This window comes from Telmatherina bonti (assembly GCF_933228915.1).
Source record: "Telmatherina bonti genome assembly, chromosome: 7".
Taxonomy (NCBI): domain Eukaryota; kingdom Metazoa; phylum Chordata; class Actinopteri; order Atheriniformes; family Telmatherinidae; genus Telmatherina; species Telmatherina bonti.
The window spans coordinates 29,467,211-29,486,982 of NC_136625.1; the positions used below are offsets into that span (position 1 = coordinate 29,467,211).

The 19,772-nt window shown below is 37.7% G+C and overlaps 1 protein-coding gene across 2 annotated transcripts in view; it reads left to right on the forward strand.

Annotated features, from left to right (window-relative positions):
• The window catches only part of slc6a9 (solute carrier family 6 member 9), a gene marked incomplete at both ends in the record, with an annotated part of 62,261 nt that overhangs the window by 32,208 nt on the left and 10,281 nt on the right, over nt 1–19,772 (forward strand). For both annotated transcript variants that reach the window (XM_079244056.1, XM_079244055.1), the window contains 6 exons: nt 12,291–12,447; nt 16,027–16,158; nt 16,317–16,590; nt 18,463–18,595; nt 18,729–18,863; nt 18,969–19,072. In XM_079244056.1, coding sequence (XP_079100182.1) covers nt 12,291–12,447; nt 16,027–16,158; nt 16,317–16,590; nt 18,463–18,595; nt 18,729–18,863; nt 18,969–19,072 — 935 coding nt within the window. The remainder of the gene's footprint in view (nt 1–12,290; nt 12,448–16,026; nt 16,159–16,316; nt 16,591–18,462; nt 18,596–18,728; nt 18,864–18,968; nt 19,073–19,772) is intronic.

Genomic DNA, 19,772 nt, shown 5'->3' on the forward strand with positions numbered 1-19,772 from the left:
GTACAGACAAGACATTCCCTGCATCAACTTTTCCTTCCCACACTGCTAAGTTCCATTGTATTCAATAACACTGATATATAGAATTTGCTGGTTCTCAGTGAATCCTAAACCACCCTACCTGTACTGCAGTGGTGTGCAGTCAAGGAAGGCAGATAGACATAAATGCATTTTAATATTTAGTTTATACACACACACACACACACACACACATATATATATATATATATATATATATATATATATATATATATATATATATATATATATATATATATATATATATATATATATATATATATATATATATGGTTTTTTTTTAACTTTATTTTAGAATTATATTTATTATAATCTGTCAGATGATAATGTCCTATAGCCTGTTTTACCTATCAATTTGAATCTGATGGCATTTCATAGCTCAATAAATATTACTCAACACCACCTCCTCCTGGCCAGGCAGAGAAGCTGCCCCTTTCACCCTTGTGCTGTACGGTCAAGACCGTGGGCACAGTCCTGCACTGCCTTTTTATCTTAAGGCAGATTGCTACGCTGTCGTTTTACGTTACTGCACTATGCCAATAGTTTATGTTTGTTCAAAGGATAAGTGAGTTAGCGCTTTGCTATCAAGTTCGGCTGTCATGAGTACCGGGGGGGCTGACCCTTTTTCAGAATCCTAAACAATTTTCACGTCTTTTATTTGAGGAAAAACATTAAAATATACTTCTGGTTGTGATTACATACAAAGTTAAATATTCTGAAGACTGCTATTTAATCATTTTGCTAGCTTTACAAGTTTTTAACACAGTCTTACAATCTTGATTGTGTTAGATTAAGCAGGCACTTACCTGCCCACACATTTAAATGATCTTTCTTTGCTGTTTGGGACTGTCTGCCTACTTAACCCTATAGCTCACGGCACATGCCTGCTGTAGAAGTGACTCGTATGTTTATCTCTATCGTTATCGTATCGTCTACTTACTGCTCCTCTAGTCCTAACTCAATGACTTTGTTTATAATTTGAAATACTATTGCTGGTGCAAGCTTGATTACACACAGAGATGCATAAAAGTTAGTCATATAAATGAGAAATACATAAAACTATCAAAAGTCATAAATTATGTTTCCTCAGAATGAGGCAATGATGCCATTTTACTGATGTGTGCATTCAAAACAAAAGCGTTAAACAAAATTTAGTTTAAATTTCATGTGGAAATCCAGAAGCATAAATGGTGAAGTGGGGTTTCTCAGCCTCAGGCCGCAGCTGGACAGTAAGCTCCAGAAATATGTAGAACAGATTTTACTGAGCCATCAAAAGAGTAAGTAGTGTGTTGGTAAAGGAACAGAACAGATGTCAAAAGGTATAAACACACACTTGTTTAATAGTTATTACTTTCTAGGTTGATTCTTATCTCTCTGATGAATGGGTCCTACCACATGTTACAAGCATGATTATGTAACAGCATAGAATGCGTGCAAGAACAGGTTTCTCTAAACTTCTGTCAAAATGAGCAAAATGCAAATAAGAAAGACAAGACGCATATATCTATTTGCGGTTTCCGGCTAAATACGCAATATGTCACTGCCACAACTGTGCTCCATCATTGTTCAGTTTGTTAGTTTGTTTGCTAGTTCTAAGAATGTTTTTTTTTTTCCAATAACAAAGTCGAATAAGGCTGTTTGTTCAGTATTTTGCAATTATGAGAACTTCCTGCCAGTATGAACCAATATAGCATTAAATTAGTCTCTGTTTAGCTTTCCCAGGAACAGTGAGAGGAGCTTGAAGGAGGACAACAGAGTGTTTATTGTGGAGTAGTGCTGAGCGAACGTCCTGAGTTCAGATACAAGTATCTGAAGGGCACAGCTGCAGGGACAGGGACAATGACCAGAACATCTACATCTGCAGTGATCAGTACAAACAACAAACCTTTGTATGCAAAAGCATTTGTCAATGGCTAATCTTCAGTTGTTTCCATGCTTTTCTGGGCTTTCTGACTACCTCTTGCATTTATGCAAAACACTGACTGCAATTTCTGAGGGGATTTGTTTGCTATGTGTGTTTGAAGTTTGTGACATTTTGTATTTAATAGTTGCAAAACTGACATTAGCTAATTTTATGATTACTTGAATGAACATTAGACATTAATTAGAATACCAGTGTGGTATTTCTTTACACACTTCAAACACACTTGTATAGAAGATATTTGCTTTAGTGGACATGTTCACTTCCTGCTTATCTCTTCCTTGTAATGCCACTAACAGGTATTACCTCTACAGAAGCAGCCGTTCATATGGTCACATATAGATTTTACAGCATTTGGATACAGCTATATGCTCAAACTAGGAGTTTGAACTCTCACTATATCACAGAAGGACGGCTTCCCATGAGAGAAGGGCCGTGAGCTGTCAGTAAAATGCCATCGCTCTGCTGGAGGTGCCACAAAATAAAATTCTTTCACACAGGAAATGAGATGCACAGTAAGCAGTTGCACTACTTTACAAATCGCTTTCTGTTGGAAAGATTATCAGGCCTTTGCAGAGCTTTGCACTCGACTGACTGCTTTCTTTTGGCAATTGTACGAAGAAGTTGTGGCTGGTGAAGCATGCCGCAAATGGGAATAAAGCAAGGTATTGTAAAGCAAGAGAAGTGCAAAGGCACACACTGCTACTTTAAAATTTGTGTTAAACACTTTTTTTCTGTTTCAGGAGAAGGTAAATAAACTCAGCTGTATTTATTGATACACTGGCAGCAAGTCCTTTACACTGTACGGACCTGCTGCCAGGAGGCTCTATGAGATCTCCATAAGCAAAAAAAAGCACCTACCTAAAGGGATTAAACAGTGTTCTGTCATATTTGAAGAAATACCTGCATGCATAATATTTCCTGTTTTCCAAGAAATATGTAACGCAAGTAGGAACAGGTCAGGATTATTGCGAAATATTCATGTGTCATAGGCACTTGAGACATCTTGTATCAAGGCAAAGTTTTGTGAAACGATACAAGAAAATGACTCATCAGTGCAACATTCTGCCAGCCAGGACTTTTTATTAGATTTGGCCAATAAAAGCCATTCTACTTTGGGGACTCTGAGACATTCTGAAAAAGGTTGCACCTTTGTTTTGTTCTGGTTTGCTTTCACAGCTTTTGATTTAGGTGCCTAGGTTGGGTTATACAGTCATAATAGCTGCTATTCCACAAAACAAAAGCTTACAAACAGGAAAGAAAATCCAGGCACTGTATCCAAGCAATAATGACGTCATTATTATCACCCTTACAGTCAAGCACGGCAGTGGTGGCATCATGCTGAGGTGATACTACTCTGCTAAAGGCACTTAAAAAATAATTGAAGAAATACAAAACAAAAGCTGGTTTACAGATAGTTGTGTGTAAGACCAAACAAGATCATGTCCAGAGAGACCTTCAAATGACTGGACCAGTCTGTCCTGTTGAGCGTGAATGTTTCTGCAAGGGGGAGAAGAAACTTGCCAAACAAAGATGATCTGAGCTTGTTGGATCATTGCCAAGAAAACTTTAGGAAGCGCTACTGGACTTTGACAGATTTTCTTAGAAAGGCACCCCCTAAAGACTTCTAATTATTGTCCATCGTGCATCCTACCATTGTTGTAGCTCTCTCTGTCTAGCAAGTAACATTCAGTCCAATGTTCAATCTTTCCTTATTCCTTGTTCTGTCCCTTTCTCTCTTTCTTTTCCTCTCTTCCTCCAATATTTCTCAGATGAAAAAAAACATAATGCACATTAAAAAACGACCAGTATGCTGATATCCATTTGCTAGCTTGTGACACAGTGCGTACAGTAGGGCTCATCGGCCACATGATGATCCACGCTGGAACCTAAAGTGTGAGTTTTCAGCCTCAGTACATCACGGGGCAAAAAGTTACACAGTGCTACTATTGGGTTGTCATTGCTCCCAAAGGTTGTAAATTTGTGCTTTCTGAAAAAGACTAATAATTTTAGGAGTTTAAAAGGTGACAAAAAGCTTCATGCTCTGCTGAGGCGAGTTTTCAACAGATTTTCACAGCTTTTTTTGGTCAATGTTTGTTGTTGTGTTTAGCTTGTCAGCAAGCAGCTCAGGCACAGCACTTAGTACCTAAAGCCAAGTTAACAGCACTTTATAAAGGGTTTTACATCCACCATCCTCCCTCATCAACAGCATACCACACATTTTCTTCACCTTACTGCAGGGTGTTGTTGACATGGTTCTGGCTAAAACACTCTGGACCAACCTCCTGTCACTTCCTGCACGTGTAGTCTGAGCCTGCACAGCAGAGATGAGTGGCTCTGCTGGCATTTACATTTAAAGCACTGAGCTGGCATTCTTTTTAAGATCAGCTTAGTGGAGAAGTGGAGTTTGGAACTGATTATTTTCAGTCGCTGTTCGACAGACTGCTGGACTGAAACCTGTTTGAATTTTAGAGAAAAGTTAATTAATACAGCTGCCAGCACAGATGTACTGTTTGTGCTGAACATACAAAGCTGCAGGCTTTGAACTGAAGATGATACAAGCTCAGTAGAAGCAAAGTGTAATTGAAGTTTGATTTCAGTATGTGGAAATGTGTTACCTTATTAACACAACCTGACCTGTCTGCCATCTTTTTGGTTTGGCTGGTACTGCTGAGGAGCAGTCAGCTGATCATGTGATTTTTGTCATATTTTCCATTGTCAGCAATGACTTCGCTAAATGGAAGTGATGAAGCCCATCAAAGTAAGCAGACAGAAATCACCAATTTGAGCAACATTCAGAATCCTTATGTTATTCTTTATTCTTCATGATATTACATATTGCAGGGTTATGAATTCAGTGTTTTAGTAGATTAACTGTAATTGTGTTCACAAGTTCTTTTCAGGATGTTTAAGTCAAGATATTGGTTAAGTGTTTGAAGATGTTCTAAAGAAAGTCAAGAACATGGACTTTTGGACTATAAATGAAAAGTTCTTTGCTCACAGTTTTGTTGGTTTATGTATGTTAGGCCCACCGCTCTTCCTCCGACTCTGGACTAGCTGACTATCAAAAGTAGAAAGATTTGCACTGAGAATTTACAAGCGGTTGCTTTGTCCAGACTTTTTTTTCAGAACCAGACATGTTGATACATGATTTTGCTTTAAGTTGACATAGTTTTTGATGGGGGGTCTTCTATTGCTGTTGTTTTGGATTTGTTATTGTGTCCTCTTGTCTTATCACCCCTTTCACAATTCTGTAGTTTGCTGTTTTTAAAGTTTTAGCAGCAATTCATAACATGAGAATTTGCCTATCACTCAACTTGACATGTTTACTATGTGACAGGCGATACTTGTGCCTAAGGGAAGCACAGGTACCAAGCATAACCCTTTCAAGTCCTGCATGTAGGCAGTAAGTCTGTAATCTGACTCCAATAATATCTATATCTTGGAAAGTTGCAAACTAAATATGAGCGCAACAAGGGTGGTAATGTTGGGTCTTATGTAAAGCCCAGATGGTCCTAGAGAATTCTGTGTCAGTGAAAGGGAAGAAGGGAGGATGTCTGTCTGACAGGCTGAATGACTGATGACCAAGGTGGCTTGAGTGGCCAAGACCGCAGGCTGTAACACCTGGGAACAAAAGGCAGCTGTCGTGGTTATTTAAGGACATGATGAATAAAAAGATTAGTCAGTCTTTTCTATAATCCTGGCTGTACAATGCAGATTTGGGCGGGGCTAGCAGGGATAGTGGGCGGAGACTGACTCCTGTTGGGTGTGGCAAAATAAACTTGCTGAAAAGTAGCTCCATCCTCTGGAGAAGTCTAAGAACCCCATAGAATCCTTCAATTAGGAATATTCACGATGAAAAATTGTGCATTTGCCGTAAACTCCCATGGTATACGTATTTAAAATGGTAAAATATTTCTTCTTCATATATACTCCTCACTAAAAGTTAGGGATACTCAGCTGGTTTTTCTGTCAGAATAAATCCACCATAACCTTCCCGGGTAAAGTTAGGCTGACCTCGAAACTTCTGGATGCACACCTACATCTGTTCAATGTCTAAATAAGGGGTGGGGCTTTAACACATTAATTACAAGTAATCAATATGAGATAAATTAATGGGTTAAAAAATCAACACATTTTATTGCGGAACGTTTGTCAGTGCACCAATTTTACTGATGCACATTGGAGGCTTCCGCTAAAAACGTGGCACTTTGGTGCTATATTTAGCGATGATTAAAAAGTAGGCCTGTCATGGTAACAAATTTTGCCATGTGATTAATTGTCTCAGAAATGATTGCGATAGACGATAATATTGCACTAAGTGATTATTGTTGTCATTTTGAGACCGTTTTCAACAAAAATAACAATAATACCAAAATAATGCAAGCGCACCCTTTCAAAGATCAACATACTTTAATTTCTAAAGAACATTTAGCTCAATTTGAAGACTAGACTCATCCAGTCCCCAGTCTGCTAAAACAGATCAGGATTTCTCTGGGGTTTTTGGCAATGTATCTATCTGGAACATTGATTTCTAAACACGATGCAACACAGTTACATAGTCTATGGTCAAGCTCATATAAAAGGACAAGTTTGTACTTGGCCAAAGGTGGTATGGTACAATTGAATGTCTTTGATCACCTTCAGTATGTCATTTTTTATATCATTGTAAAGTTGTGGAAATGCCGTTTGTAATATGTTTGTTCATCCAGGCAATTCATAGTGGCTGTGAAATGTTTGCAACATTTTTCGTGTTGCACCGTCCTGCTTGTATTTAATGTGTCGGTTAAACACCTCAGTGATCGTGGACTGTCGGGAAGATGAAGCTAGCCTGTTTGTTAAAGTCTTTTTTTCCCAGCTGGGAAAACTGCAGTTGATAATTGTGTTTTAAGTGCAGATGGAAGCTTGTCATATTGCTATGTTTAGTTAAAACAAATAAGGGAGAAAAGAAAGAGAAATGAGAATTATTGCGTCCAGCGAACATATTGCAAACATTTTTTCTTATCGTGCGATGAATTGACTGGTTTATCATTGCAACAGGCCTATTAACAAGTCTAGCAACTGTTGTTAAAGAATTTTGGTGAGTAATGTGAAACTCTTGTCTGGTAACAGAATGGCTGCTGCGTAAGCCGCTCCCACATCCAAAAGATCACACAAGAACCTCGGTCCTCACACAACATCGTGCTTCAAGCTGCAGTCCGAACAGAAGATAAATATCTCTGTTCTCTGACCAGTCACAGTCTGGCTTACTGTCAGATAATAAAACCTAAAAATGAAGACAAAAAATTAAAAAAGTTAAAACACTTCGACTGGAGTTGTTAGTAAAAGTACATGAAATAACATTGTTATTTTAGGTCTGTCAAGTGTCCTATTTTTTCTACTGTTCTAAATAAAATTTAAATTAAATGGATATTTCATGAACCAAAAAGAGCCAAAGTTTACAACATTATTATCCTGGTCTAATGGTTTAGTCAACCCGCTAAATAGATGTAACTTAAAAAAAAAAGATTTGCTTTTGGGGCCAAATATTATGAAATTGAAATGCGATCAATTAAGATGAATTAATTACAAAGCCTGTAATTAATTCGATAATTTTTTAAAAATCTTTTCCCAGTCCTATTTTAATACATATTCATGCTGATCTCTAATCTCTCTCTCTATCTCTAAGATCTTGTACCAAGAAACAAAGAAGCATCGAAACCATGAATTGAACATTAAACGTTCTGGTTCGATGGCAGCTTGTCTAAACAGTCAGTCTCACCAAGACTACACAAAACCCATGACTACCCATAGTTATTTTATGTTGTAGTACTAAGTACTGCTTGTATACTTTTGTTTCTATAAATTGTTTTAGGTGAAGGAGCAATTCTCCTTTCATGTCCGACATTCATGATACAATATTAATATAGCATCAAGCTTTTACATTTTCTTACAATTTCACATTAAATAATTATAATTAGCATATAATATTAGAACAAAAACTAAATACAACCTTATTTGTAAACATTTTGTCTAATGTCTAAAGTACAACTTTTTAGTTAATATCAAAACACAAACAATTACATCATAAATATTTCATAATCAGATTTTAAATATAGTCATAAATGGCTCATAAACATTTTGTCTGCTAAAATTGTACTTAATAACAACTTTTAAATGTTGGATTATTTAAATGAAGACTTGTTAAAGAAATATTCTTCATATTGACTCAGTCATCATAAAACTGCAGTGGGACATCATGTTTCCTATAAACTGCATCTGTTAACATCCGACACAGTTCGTCACATGCAGTTCTTTCTTTTAAGACCGAGAAAATTATTCACTGTTATCGTCTTTATAAACATGAATTAACAGAGAATAACCATAAACCAGTGGTCATGATATTGACCTGATTTAAACTTGAAAATTACACATTTCACAAGATATTTATGAGCATATTTTATAAGAAATCAGAAATCCAGCCCAACCTGGCCTGTTCTTCGTTCCATAGCCAGAACCCTGTCTAACTTTTGCACTGAGTTATTTTTTATAGTTTCTTTGAGTTTACTAATTTAAATAAATTAGTAAAGATTGACTGCCAAAGCCTCAACTGCCTAAGTTGCAGGATGTTAAAAAGAGGGACAACACAGAGAAGTAACTGTAGTGGAGCATTGTTTTAGCAACTGTAAAACACTCAAGAGCATCTTAGTGGACTTCTGAGATTAGACAGTGCAATGCTCAGAGAAAATGTAAAAAAAACAGCTACATTTAGGATTTTACAGGCCTCAGTTAGCATGTTAAATGTTAAAAGGGCATGACTGAACTCACATTTTCTTACTTTATGTCCCTGTAATGACAACTGATTCAACAACTAGCTGCATCATGTCTCTTCTCTGATGTTTCCAGCCAATAAAAGTCAGTCCAGTGTTAGTGATGGTGATCTGGTTCATTTTTCAATGACTAAGATTTCCTGAATTTTTTCTGAAAATCTGTCCATAACTTTTTGAGTTATGTTGCTGGTAAACAGACTTGGTGGAGGTAATAAATATGGCTGTTTTCTTCTGAGGGATTTTCAGAAGCGAATCATGTATGTTTTATTATTATACACTGCAGATGGTAAGATCTTCAACATTTTCACAGTTGTGTGCTGAAGAACATTTGTCTGAGGTTGCTCCATACATATATATATATATATATATATATATATATATATATATATATATATATATATATATATATACATACACACACACATATATATATATATATATATATATATATATATATATATATATATATATATATATATATATTTTTTTTTTTTTTTTTTTTTTTTTTTTCATGTATTATTCATAGCATTTCAAAGCCATCTGAGAGGTTCTCTCTAAAAGGCTTCTTTTTTCCCAGTTATGTCACCAGCCTGTTAATGTTATTACTTACCAAATACTCATCAGCCGTTTTTCAAAACAACTACATTTTCAACCTTTTGTTGCCTTTGCTCCACCTTTGTTTTAGATGTATTGTTGCCATCAAATCCTAAATCAGCAATTTTCCATGACATGTTAAAATGTCTCAGTTTTAAAATCTGAATTTGTTTCTGTTCTACTATGAATTAAAATGGGTAATTAAATTCATACTTTTACATACATTGTACGCATAATGTACACATTATTGGAACTGAGGTTGTGTAGAAATGGCATCTAAAGTAATAAGGCTAATTTTGTTCGTTTCAGCTGTCGAAGCAGCAGTTGAATAACAAGTTTTATTTAGTTACTAATAAACCAGTTTTGTGTATAGAAAAAGATATCCATCTTTTAGTTTTGAATAATGACTATACAGTATACTGTCGACATTTTTTTTTTGGTTCACTCACTGCACTAGTTAATTTAAATTCAGCTATGTTGACAGCTGTGTGTACATGCCTGTCCTGAACACATCAGGTTAGGCTTTGTAGAATGGACACCACAGATTTAAGAGTTATTGCTATTCCCAGTGTTTCCTCTCCTGTTCATGTGGAACGGGTTATAGACTGGAGTACAACCTGTCAGCTTGTGTGTTTATGCATTTGTGTATGTGTGTGTGTGTTTGTGGTATTTTGGGGGATTTTTTTTTTCTGTGCACCCACACCTAGATGCTGACAGGGGAGTCAGTACAAGAAGTTCTGTCGAACCAAACAAAAACACACACACAGCTGCACACTGCCTACAACACTTCTTTTCCTTCCAAAGTCAACTCTGGACAGAGACAATGTAAAGTGCGACCCACTGCGATGTCGGGCTAACTGCTGGTGGTTCTGACCCGTACACTGCAGTGCCTGTGGGCTCACTCTGAGATTTCCGTCACTAACAAAGCTTGTGTTTGCTAAACTTCCTGTCGATTGCACCTGCAGCCTGAAAGCCCTGCAAAGAGGAATCAAGGATGTTGGGAAAACTCATGTTTGGGTTTTTTTTTTCTTCTAACAGCCAGAAACAAACACAAACGGCAGAGCTCTGGAGAAAATTTAGCAACTGTTTATTTTATGTGGCCATTGCTGTTTTGTTGTTCATTTTGTTGTGCTGTTTTTTTTTTCTTTGTTTTTCAATAAGTCTTAGTAGCAGAGCTTTAGAAAGATGTGTTTTTAGATGTTTCTGTTTGTTTTTTTTTAATAGGACTTCAGTCTCCTGTAGTTTTATGCAACAAAATATAAAAGAACACTTTTTCAGAAAGTCTGTAAGGTTTTGTATCTTTAAATCTGTAGTTTAATTTGTTTAGATATTCATTCAGCACATTGGATTGAATAATCACCGAATGGAGCCAATTATCTATGAATAACCTTGGACTAAAATGGCAATTAAAGACACTTGTTAAATACAGCCCACATCAATAATCAACAGGTAAGGGTGTCAGGGTTGGATATAAAAGTAGTAGACCATAATGACTGGTTTGGTCATTATGAGCCATGACCAAATCAGTTGGTCATGGCTCATAATTTGTGCAAAGGTCTTTTAAAAATGTTTGACCTTACTGCTTTTATGGCAAAACAGTCTGATATAAAACATTTTAGTGAAAACAATGAGGAGATATTATCGAGGTGAAAATGCCAGAAGCAAAATCACTTGATTTTATCTTTTTAAATAAAAATAGCACTTCATTTTCTAAACTCTCCTTTTGCTACAACATTGAAGTCTATATTAAATGCATTAAATAGTAAAACTACGACTTGTCAACTTTAGGCATATTTTCCGAGGAATGTGATGCAATTCATTTGATTATGAAGAAGCTGCCTCTGTTTCACACAGTCAAAAAATGCAGCATGAATAAATATTTTTATATTGCGTTATGCACAAAAATGTTCACGGACTAAACAGATTTATATAACACCCCATATTGGTACAAGACATATGCAGAAAGCTACATGTGTGCTGTTAAACTGTAATAACAAAAAGAAAATGAATTGTAAATCACTTTGGTTATGAGGTTGACAATCACTCCTGTTTTTATTTCTTCTGAACACCAGAACACGTCAGGGCCTCAGACTGCAACTATGTAGTTGCATTTTTCCAGCCAACTCTTGAGGCAGCGCAATAAAATTACAAAGTAACTATACATACTAGTGCACTTCAAAATATGCCTCCCAGCTGCCTTTGGGACTCTGGTTCATTTCACGTTTACTGTATTGACCCGGGCCATGTCGAGCCAAGTTAGCCACAGTTGAAGTCAAAGACTTTGTCAACATTTTAAGTCTTGGGTATTTACCTCAGTGATATTAGTTAGGTGAATTTATTTTTTAGCACAAGTGCTGTCATGTAAGTCCAAAAACACTAACACGCACACACACGCACGCAAAAGAGCCCGTAACAGGACGGACAGACACAGCTAAGGGTATAGGAGAGGTCACGAGAGAGGGACCATCTGATGCCAGCAGATGGAGTGATTGAGGGAGGAAAGGAGAAGCTGGAAATCAGGACAAGACCAAATGCTTATGGGCAACTCTGAAGGCGCTGATTTCACTTCACATCCCGTCTGCTCCAGCGAGCCCACCTTATGTTAAACTTTGGGGTAGACGGGGTAGTGCTCCACTGAACATGTTCAGTGACAAGTTTAAGCCTTAGCTCACAAGCATCTAAAATGTTAATGACTTAGTGTTGTGTTTTATTGCTTGATTTTGATTACAATAACTTTATAAACACATCCAGTATTGCAATCTCATGGAAATAAGGGATAGTTTTTTTCTATTTGACTATCAGCTGTTTAAAATGCTGCTGCAGGAGGCCTCACCGCCGGAGGCAGGAGACCTCACCGCCGAGCAGTCTCAGGTACATACACCCTTTTCTGTCACCCAACGTCACCTCCGTGTCTGTCTCTGTCCTTGTAGAATGGAGCACTTCCAGGCGAGCCAGTGAAGAAGGATGAAAATTCCCGGAGGGGGAACTGGGGCAACCAGATTGAGTTTGTCCTCACAAGTGTGGGCTACGCAGTGGGCCTGGGCAACGTCTGGAGGTTTCCCTACCTCTGCTACAGAAATGGAGGAGGTATGATTAAGATTGACTTTGATAAAGAGTGTGAAGCTGTCCCGATGCACCTGTTTGTTCAAACATTTATTTGAAACTTTGGAAAAACTTCAAGTTTCGAATATGACACCATTGTGTTTGTAAAGAAAGTTACAGTCCGTAAGTGCTTCAGACTAGTTTGTTTATATGGATGCATCAGGCTGTTAGAGGCAGGGTACTTTACAAACCAGCAGAGGGTGCTCTTGTATCACTTGACCTTATCAATCAGTAAATTAAGCTAACGTTATGTTAGCCACATAGCTATGAAACGAGCTAGCTTAAGAGAAAAGTTACGACGCAAACTAAAGTGAGATGCAGGGTTTGGAAATAATATGAAATTTACTTTGAAAGTAATGTTGAAACAAACAAAAACTAATTTGTTTTTTGTAAACAAGCTGTTTATCATTGTAAAACAGCTGAGGCTCTGCATTGTCATCATACTGCAGGCTGTTTGGTAATTTCAAATTCAGTCACAAGCGTGTAAACATAAATATCTTCAGCAAGATAACATGATTCATATTGAGACACAAACAGCCTATGCACTTTTATTTCTTTAGCAACTAACATCCCAAATTTTATCTTGCATACTTTCCATTCAATTCAATTCAGCTTTATTTGTATCGCGCCACTTCACAACAATGTTGTCTCAGGCACTTTACATACATATCAATTCAAGCCAATTTATAAATATTCTAGCTACTAGAAACAAACTGATTGTATTGAACCTTGACTTTGAGCCAGTCCCCCATCCTGAGCATGCATGAGGCGACTGTGGGAAAGAAAACTCCCTTTTAACAGGAAGACAAAACTTCCAGTATAACCCGGCTCAGGGAGGGCAGCCATCTGCCTGGATTGGTAGGGGTGGAGAGGACAAGAAAGACAGATCAACATATACAGCATCTTTTATTCAGGAAGACCTGTGGAAAAAGGAGAAACATGTTAATGATGGCAATACTGTCATATATTTATAAATGAAGGAAAAGGAGCAGGATACTACTCATTGCATCATGTGACGTGCCCATTGCTGCATAGCTACTGGTTGGCTCGACCACCCCTAACCATAAGAGCATAACATGGACATTTGGACAGTTGGGACATACATATAGTATATTTAATTTATTTAGTTTGAATTAATCATAGTAATTGGACCATTTGTACTATAATATAATTATTTTTATTATGTCTATATATGCCAACAATATGACTGGATTTCTTTTGGCTGGAATAATCACAAAATAAAATCTTTGAAATCAGTAATCTACTAAAGCCGGCTTTGGCGTCTCTGTCATTGTATTGGAAGCAAATGTTCCATAAACTGGAATAAAAAATCTGTGTAAGTGCCTGATAGAGCTGGAGCAGCAGATGCATTCATAACAATCTACAAATTATAAAATTTATATTTCTTAAACATGTTGATAAAATGATGCAAATACCAAACTAAGAATTGTTTGAGGGTTTTTTTTTTTTCAAGCTATCCCAGAACACATGTAAGCCAAAAATTTGCTGTCTATATTTTGGGCTCAAACTCCATGAGTCCTGATTCCAATCACCATCTCTAAGCTTAACTTGGTGCTGGCTCTCTGTCATCCATCAGAGTGGAATTCTCACTGCAATAACCCTAACCAGTAGCCTAAAACTACCAGGCAAATAACTTCTAATTTGTTTGTATTGTCATGCATAAATTCTTTTTAGGGCATTTTTTTTTCTGTTAACGGTCCAGATGTGTCAGCTATGGTTCCATATGAGCATGCTCAATGCAGCTGCCCACACCAGCCACACACACTCTCACCCTCTGTGGATAACTTGCATCCAGAGCATCTTTTATTGTTCATTTTGCGTAAATACGTTATTGTTTATTGAGCTGTGAGCAGTGTCAAAATATGTCTGTGCACACTGGGAGAATCCAGGTGCTGCTGCTGTTGTGCTGCTGACGTGAGGCTTTCTTCATGTAGCAGCTGTGTCTGCAGCACAAGAGCGTGATGACAGAAAAGAAAAATCAGACTAGTTTTTTGTCAGTGTGTGTGTTTTTTTCAGTCTAAAGCAGATCCAACCAAAAAAATTTTTTTTTTTTTTTGTCAAAATAATGTTTTACACACTTTTTTCTCTTTGAAAATGCCCTGGAAAATGTCCACAACACTCCAAAGGGCTGCCAATGCAGTAAAGGTTCCCTCACCGAGTGATTGAGATTATTTCCTTGGCATGACTCCCATATTGGTTCATATGTTTATTTTGCAAATATTTGGATTAGTGCTTTGCATATCGCAGACCTGCATTCCCATGCCATGACTTGCTATATGTGAGTCATGTATTAGCTCATATCCAGCAGTGGATGGTGTCGTCAGAAGGCTGAGTTTTACCAGCAGTAAAGCTTTTAGTATGAGCCGGCTGAGATTACTTTGTTTACTTCTGGATAACGTGAATTATAAAAACACTCACAAATGTTTCTTCTAGATGTCTGATTTCCAATTCAGCCTGAATAACCCAGCTGGGCATTGGGTGACCTCTGTGCTCATGTGTGAGATGGTTTGCATGACAGATGATGTTTATGTTTTCTTTAATTCTTGTTATTGTCTCCTTTATTTATAATTTGGGCTGTTTTGAGTTGGTATAGCAGGTCTTTCAAAAATAATTTAAATCCTACATTTATTTCAAAATAGAAAGATTAATTACTAAATGTTGGAACTAAGAAAGTGTTTGTCATATATGTTTTATAAATACAAAATCTATTCATTTTTAATATGACACTGATTAGATGTCTCAATACTATTACCAGGGACAGAGGTGACAAAAATACTGCAAAGTTTGTGTAATTAGGTAAATAACCCCCCCCCCAAAAAAAGGAATAAAGGGAGTTTTTTATGGTATTTATTTGCCAAAAAGCCCAAAACAGAATGCCATCCGGCATTTTGAAGAAAAAAAAGATCAACCTTTTTTGGACTATATTGTCAGCTGTGGTTTGCTGTTCTCCTTCAAGTTCTGTAATATATTTCTATGTATTAATATATTGCTCTGTATGTATATATTTATTTAAATACTTAATCTTAATTGTTTTGATAATAATCTTAGCTGCACTGTCATTGACGTGAACCTGACCTGTTAGCTCTCCCCAGTCAGCAATAGACAATCTCACAATGACTCTTGTTTTGTCCCTTTCTGTCTTTTAATCTTTTTGTGTGTCCTTGCTCAATCAGCACAGTTGTGTGTTCAGTTCCTTGTGTTCAGTCAGTTCCTTATTATACCGTAGAGCGAAACTCTGCTGCAATGTTGCACAGTGTCCTGGATAAAAAACCTGTACAGTGCAGTTTCTCATCCTCGTGACGCTGCTAGGCGGCAGCGGTTCCAAACATTCACATGATAGATGTCACTGTGTCGTTGAACAAGTTTGAAACCCGCAGTTTTAAAGTCAGAAAGTTACATAATGCATGTTTAAAAAGGACACATATATTTCACTGCTACTTTACTTGTTTTTCTGTAACAAATAGTTTTTCTAACTGTATACAGGAAACAGTTAACTGAAGTGAGAGTGAATTCAGAGATTCTGACTTGTTGCTTCTCCTCCAGGTGCCTTCATGCTACCATACTTCATCATGTTGGTATTCTGTGGAATTCCCCTCTTCTTCCTCGAGCTTTCCTTTGGACAGTTCGCCAGCCAGGGGTGTCTGGGAGTCTGGAAGATCAGCCCTATGTTCAAAGGTCAGTACTGCATGTCTGTCACATAAACGGATAAAGAAAATGATGGGAACTCATGTATATGTGACGTTTCCAGTGAAAACCTGACTGTAAATGAATTGTGTAAATGTACAGACTGTTGCATCGACGTGACATCCTTCTGTTTCCTTTCCTTCCTGTAGGTGTGGGTTACGGCATGATGGTGGTGTCCACCTACATTGGGATCTATTACAACGTGGTCATTTGCATTGCCTTCTATTACTTTTTCATGTCTATGACCAACCTGCTGCCATGGACGTACTGCAACAACCCCTGGAACACACCTGACTGCAGCGGAGTGGTTGGCACCGGCTCACAGCTCAACAACACCCTGGCAAACGCCACCAGCCTGGTAGCTGGGGTATCAGAAGTGGTCAATCGCACTAAAAGGACCAGCCCCAGCGAGGAGTACTGGAAGTAAGAAGTAGAAAGGATTTATGAGTCTTGGTGATGCACTGTCATCATTGACTGTGAACATAAATGCACTTTTCTGCTTTACTCAAATACACAAACATTTTGTTCCCAACATCCATTTCCAAGAAGTGTAAACAGTTGTTATAAAAGCACATGTCTACAGATACCTACATTTTGCTTAGGTAAAGAGTAGTTGTGTAATACATTGTTTTGCCAAGTCACTCAAACGCCTACTTTGGACTGAGTTTTGCAGGACTATCGTACTTGACACACAGGTCAAAATTGACTTGAAACCTGCTAGATAAGCTGGCCTCAAACGTGCCTCGTGTTTGTCGACAGCATTCAAATATTTGAACTAGATTTGACTGGAGGTGCAACAGCTTCTGGACGTTATTGGCTTGCATCATCAGTAGTGACATGCTGAAGGTTTCCCACATCCCTGTACTGTTCAATCCACTTTTAATCGTAACAATCGGAAGTACATGACCGAGCAGAAGTCTTGAGCATCTTCCTCATCTGTAAATCAGACTTTTTCTTTGTTTTTTCTTTGAACATTTTATTATTTTTGTATTATCTACAATCTAGCTGATGCATTTTTTAAAATTGTGAATAATTTGTTCACCCCTAACATTGTCATTTAAGCACTGAAAAGGCATCGCCCTCAAAGAATGGCCAATGGTTTGTCTACATATAGTAGAAAGCATTTTCAAAGCATTTTTAGCTTAATCTACAAAAAGATGTCATAAATAACACAGTTTCACAGACATAAAATCATACTTTCCCACCAACAAGGTGATTCTCAAAGGACTAAGTGAAGGACAACTTCCTGCTGTGAAGGACAGCATCAAGCTAGAATTAATTTAAAAAAAAAAAAAAAAAAAAAAAAAAAGCAAATGAACAGGATTTATGGTGAGATGAATCCTCCTCAGATATTACCAAAGTACAGTGGGATGATAATCCACACAGGGAACAGAACCAAAGGCATCCAAAGGCAAATTTGACCTTCAAGCTTGTTAAGATGAGCTCTGCATGTGCGTTTGCACGTGCTCAGCAACAGGTTCTGCACCTACTTCCTTTTTTTATGGTAATATACAAAAAAATAAGAAGCAGCTTGAGTCTTGTGCACAGTGCTGTGTATCTGACACACTCCTACTGGGGCGTCTGATTCTCTTGGTTAGAAGGGCTTTTTCTAAGTAATCTGGATAGTTATTCCATGTGCTCTTTGGATGCCTTATCCATTGCCAGTGCAGATATAGTAATACTACATTTCCTTCAGCAAACACACATATCAGTTTGCCAGTATTGACTAGTTTAAAGTTTGAACAATCTCAGGGAAATATTGCTCCTTCTCTGGTTAATAAAAAAACTAAAGTTGGATTGGGCTGCACGGTGGCGCAGTGGTTAGCACTGTGGCCTCACAGCAAGAAGGTCATTGGTTCAATCCTTGGCTGGGGGGGTTTGGTCAGTGGCCTTTCTGTGTGGAGTTTGCATGTTCTCCCCGTGTATGCGTGGGTTCTCTCCGGGTACTCCAGCTTCCTCCCACCATCCAAAGACATGCATGATAGGTTAATTGGTCACTCTAAATTGCCCCTAGGAGTGAGTGTGGTTGTTCGTCTCTCTGTGTGTGGCCCTGCGATGGACTGGCGAGCTGTCCAGGGTGTACCCTGCCTGTCGCCCAAAGCCGGCTGGGATAGGCTCCAGCTTTTCCCCGCAACCCTGAATTGGAATAAGCGGTTCGGAAAATGAATGAATGAATGAATGAATAAAGTTGGATTGATGTTTTCAGTTTCTATTCTGTAGGGAAAGAAATATCTGAGCCCGTAAAGGTGAAATATTTAAACGTATTTTCTCTGTTTGTCTGACTCTCTATCTCAGGCACTATGTGTTGAACATCTCTGATGATATTGGGAATTTTGGAGAGGTCCGCCTGCCCATCTTGGGCTGCCTGGCTGTGTCCTGGTTTGTGGTTTTCCTCTGTCTCATCAGGGGAGTTAAATCCTCAGGAAAGGTCAGCATGCAAAAGCAGATACATACTAGTCTACACGTTTGCAATATGCTACTTCAGTCTACTGACATATGTATATGAAAGCCTTGTAAGCTCTTCTGTGGCTTGCGCTTTGCCTGATTATCTGTGTGTCCAGGTGGTGTACTTCACAGCCACATTCCCATATGTCGTTCTGACCATCCTCTTCATCCGTGGCATCACCCTGGATGGAGCCATAAATGGCATTAAGTATTACCTGACTCCACAGTGGCAGAAGGTCCTTGATGCGAAGGTATGTCCTAACATTACCACATAGATGGAGAGTCAGCCTGGAAGAAGCTCTGCTTTGTTTCAGCTCTGCTTCTGCTTGCATTTGGGCTTTTTTTTATTCTTGTAGGTGTGGGGAGATGCTGCCTCACAGATCTTCTACTCCCTGGGCTGTGCCTGGGGTGGTCTCATTACTATGGCTTCCTATAACAAGTTTCACAACAACTGTTTCAGGTTGGTACTATAGAATGCAAAGAAAAACTGATTTACAAGAGCAGTTCCTGAATTTAGAAAAAATGCATCAACTTTGTATGTTTAGAAACTTGCATAAAACTTAAGCAAATTTGTGTTTGGGTAGTCATTTTTTTTCCCTTTAATTGTAAAAATTTGTTTATTTTACATCTTTGAAAAACCTGAAAAGTTAACTTTACAGTAAGATAAAACATGTAAGGGTCATGCTTCTGTGGAATTACCAACACAGCTGAACATGTAGGTAGATCTTCAAAGATATCCCCAAATCCTGTGCAAAATTCTGTAAGCAACCAAACACAAAATTCTGTATTTTTAGTGCCAAGTCTTTATTTATTCTTCTAGTTGTTCACCTGTCATAAAGTTTTAATTGAATTAAAATTAATTCAATTTATCTAGTTCATAAAATGTTGAGTTCAATCAGCAGACATTTAGTTTAGCTTAGCAGGAAGAGAAAAAAGGGCATACAGCTACTCTGTAATTAGAGTAATGAACCTGCTTTACCACTGAGAATAAAAGTTAAGTTCTTAATGTTTACATTTACTCTTAAAAAAAAGTTAAATAATGGGGTGCTGTCATGGAGAGTGACCACAAGGATAATATATTGTTACTATGCTGCTAGCCCAGGATGGGACATTAGCCCACACATAATACCTTTTCACAAAGAATTACACAGAATTTAGGA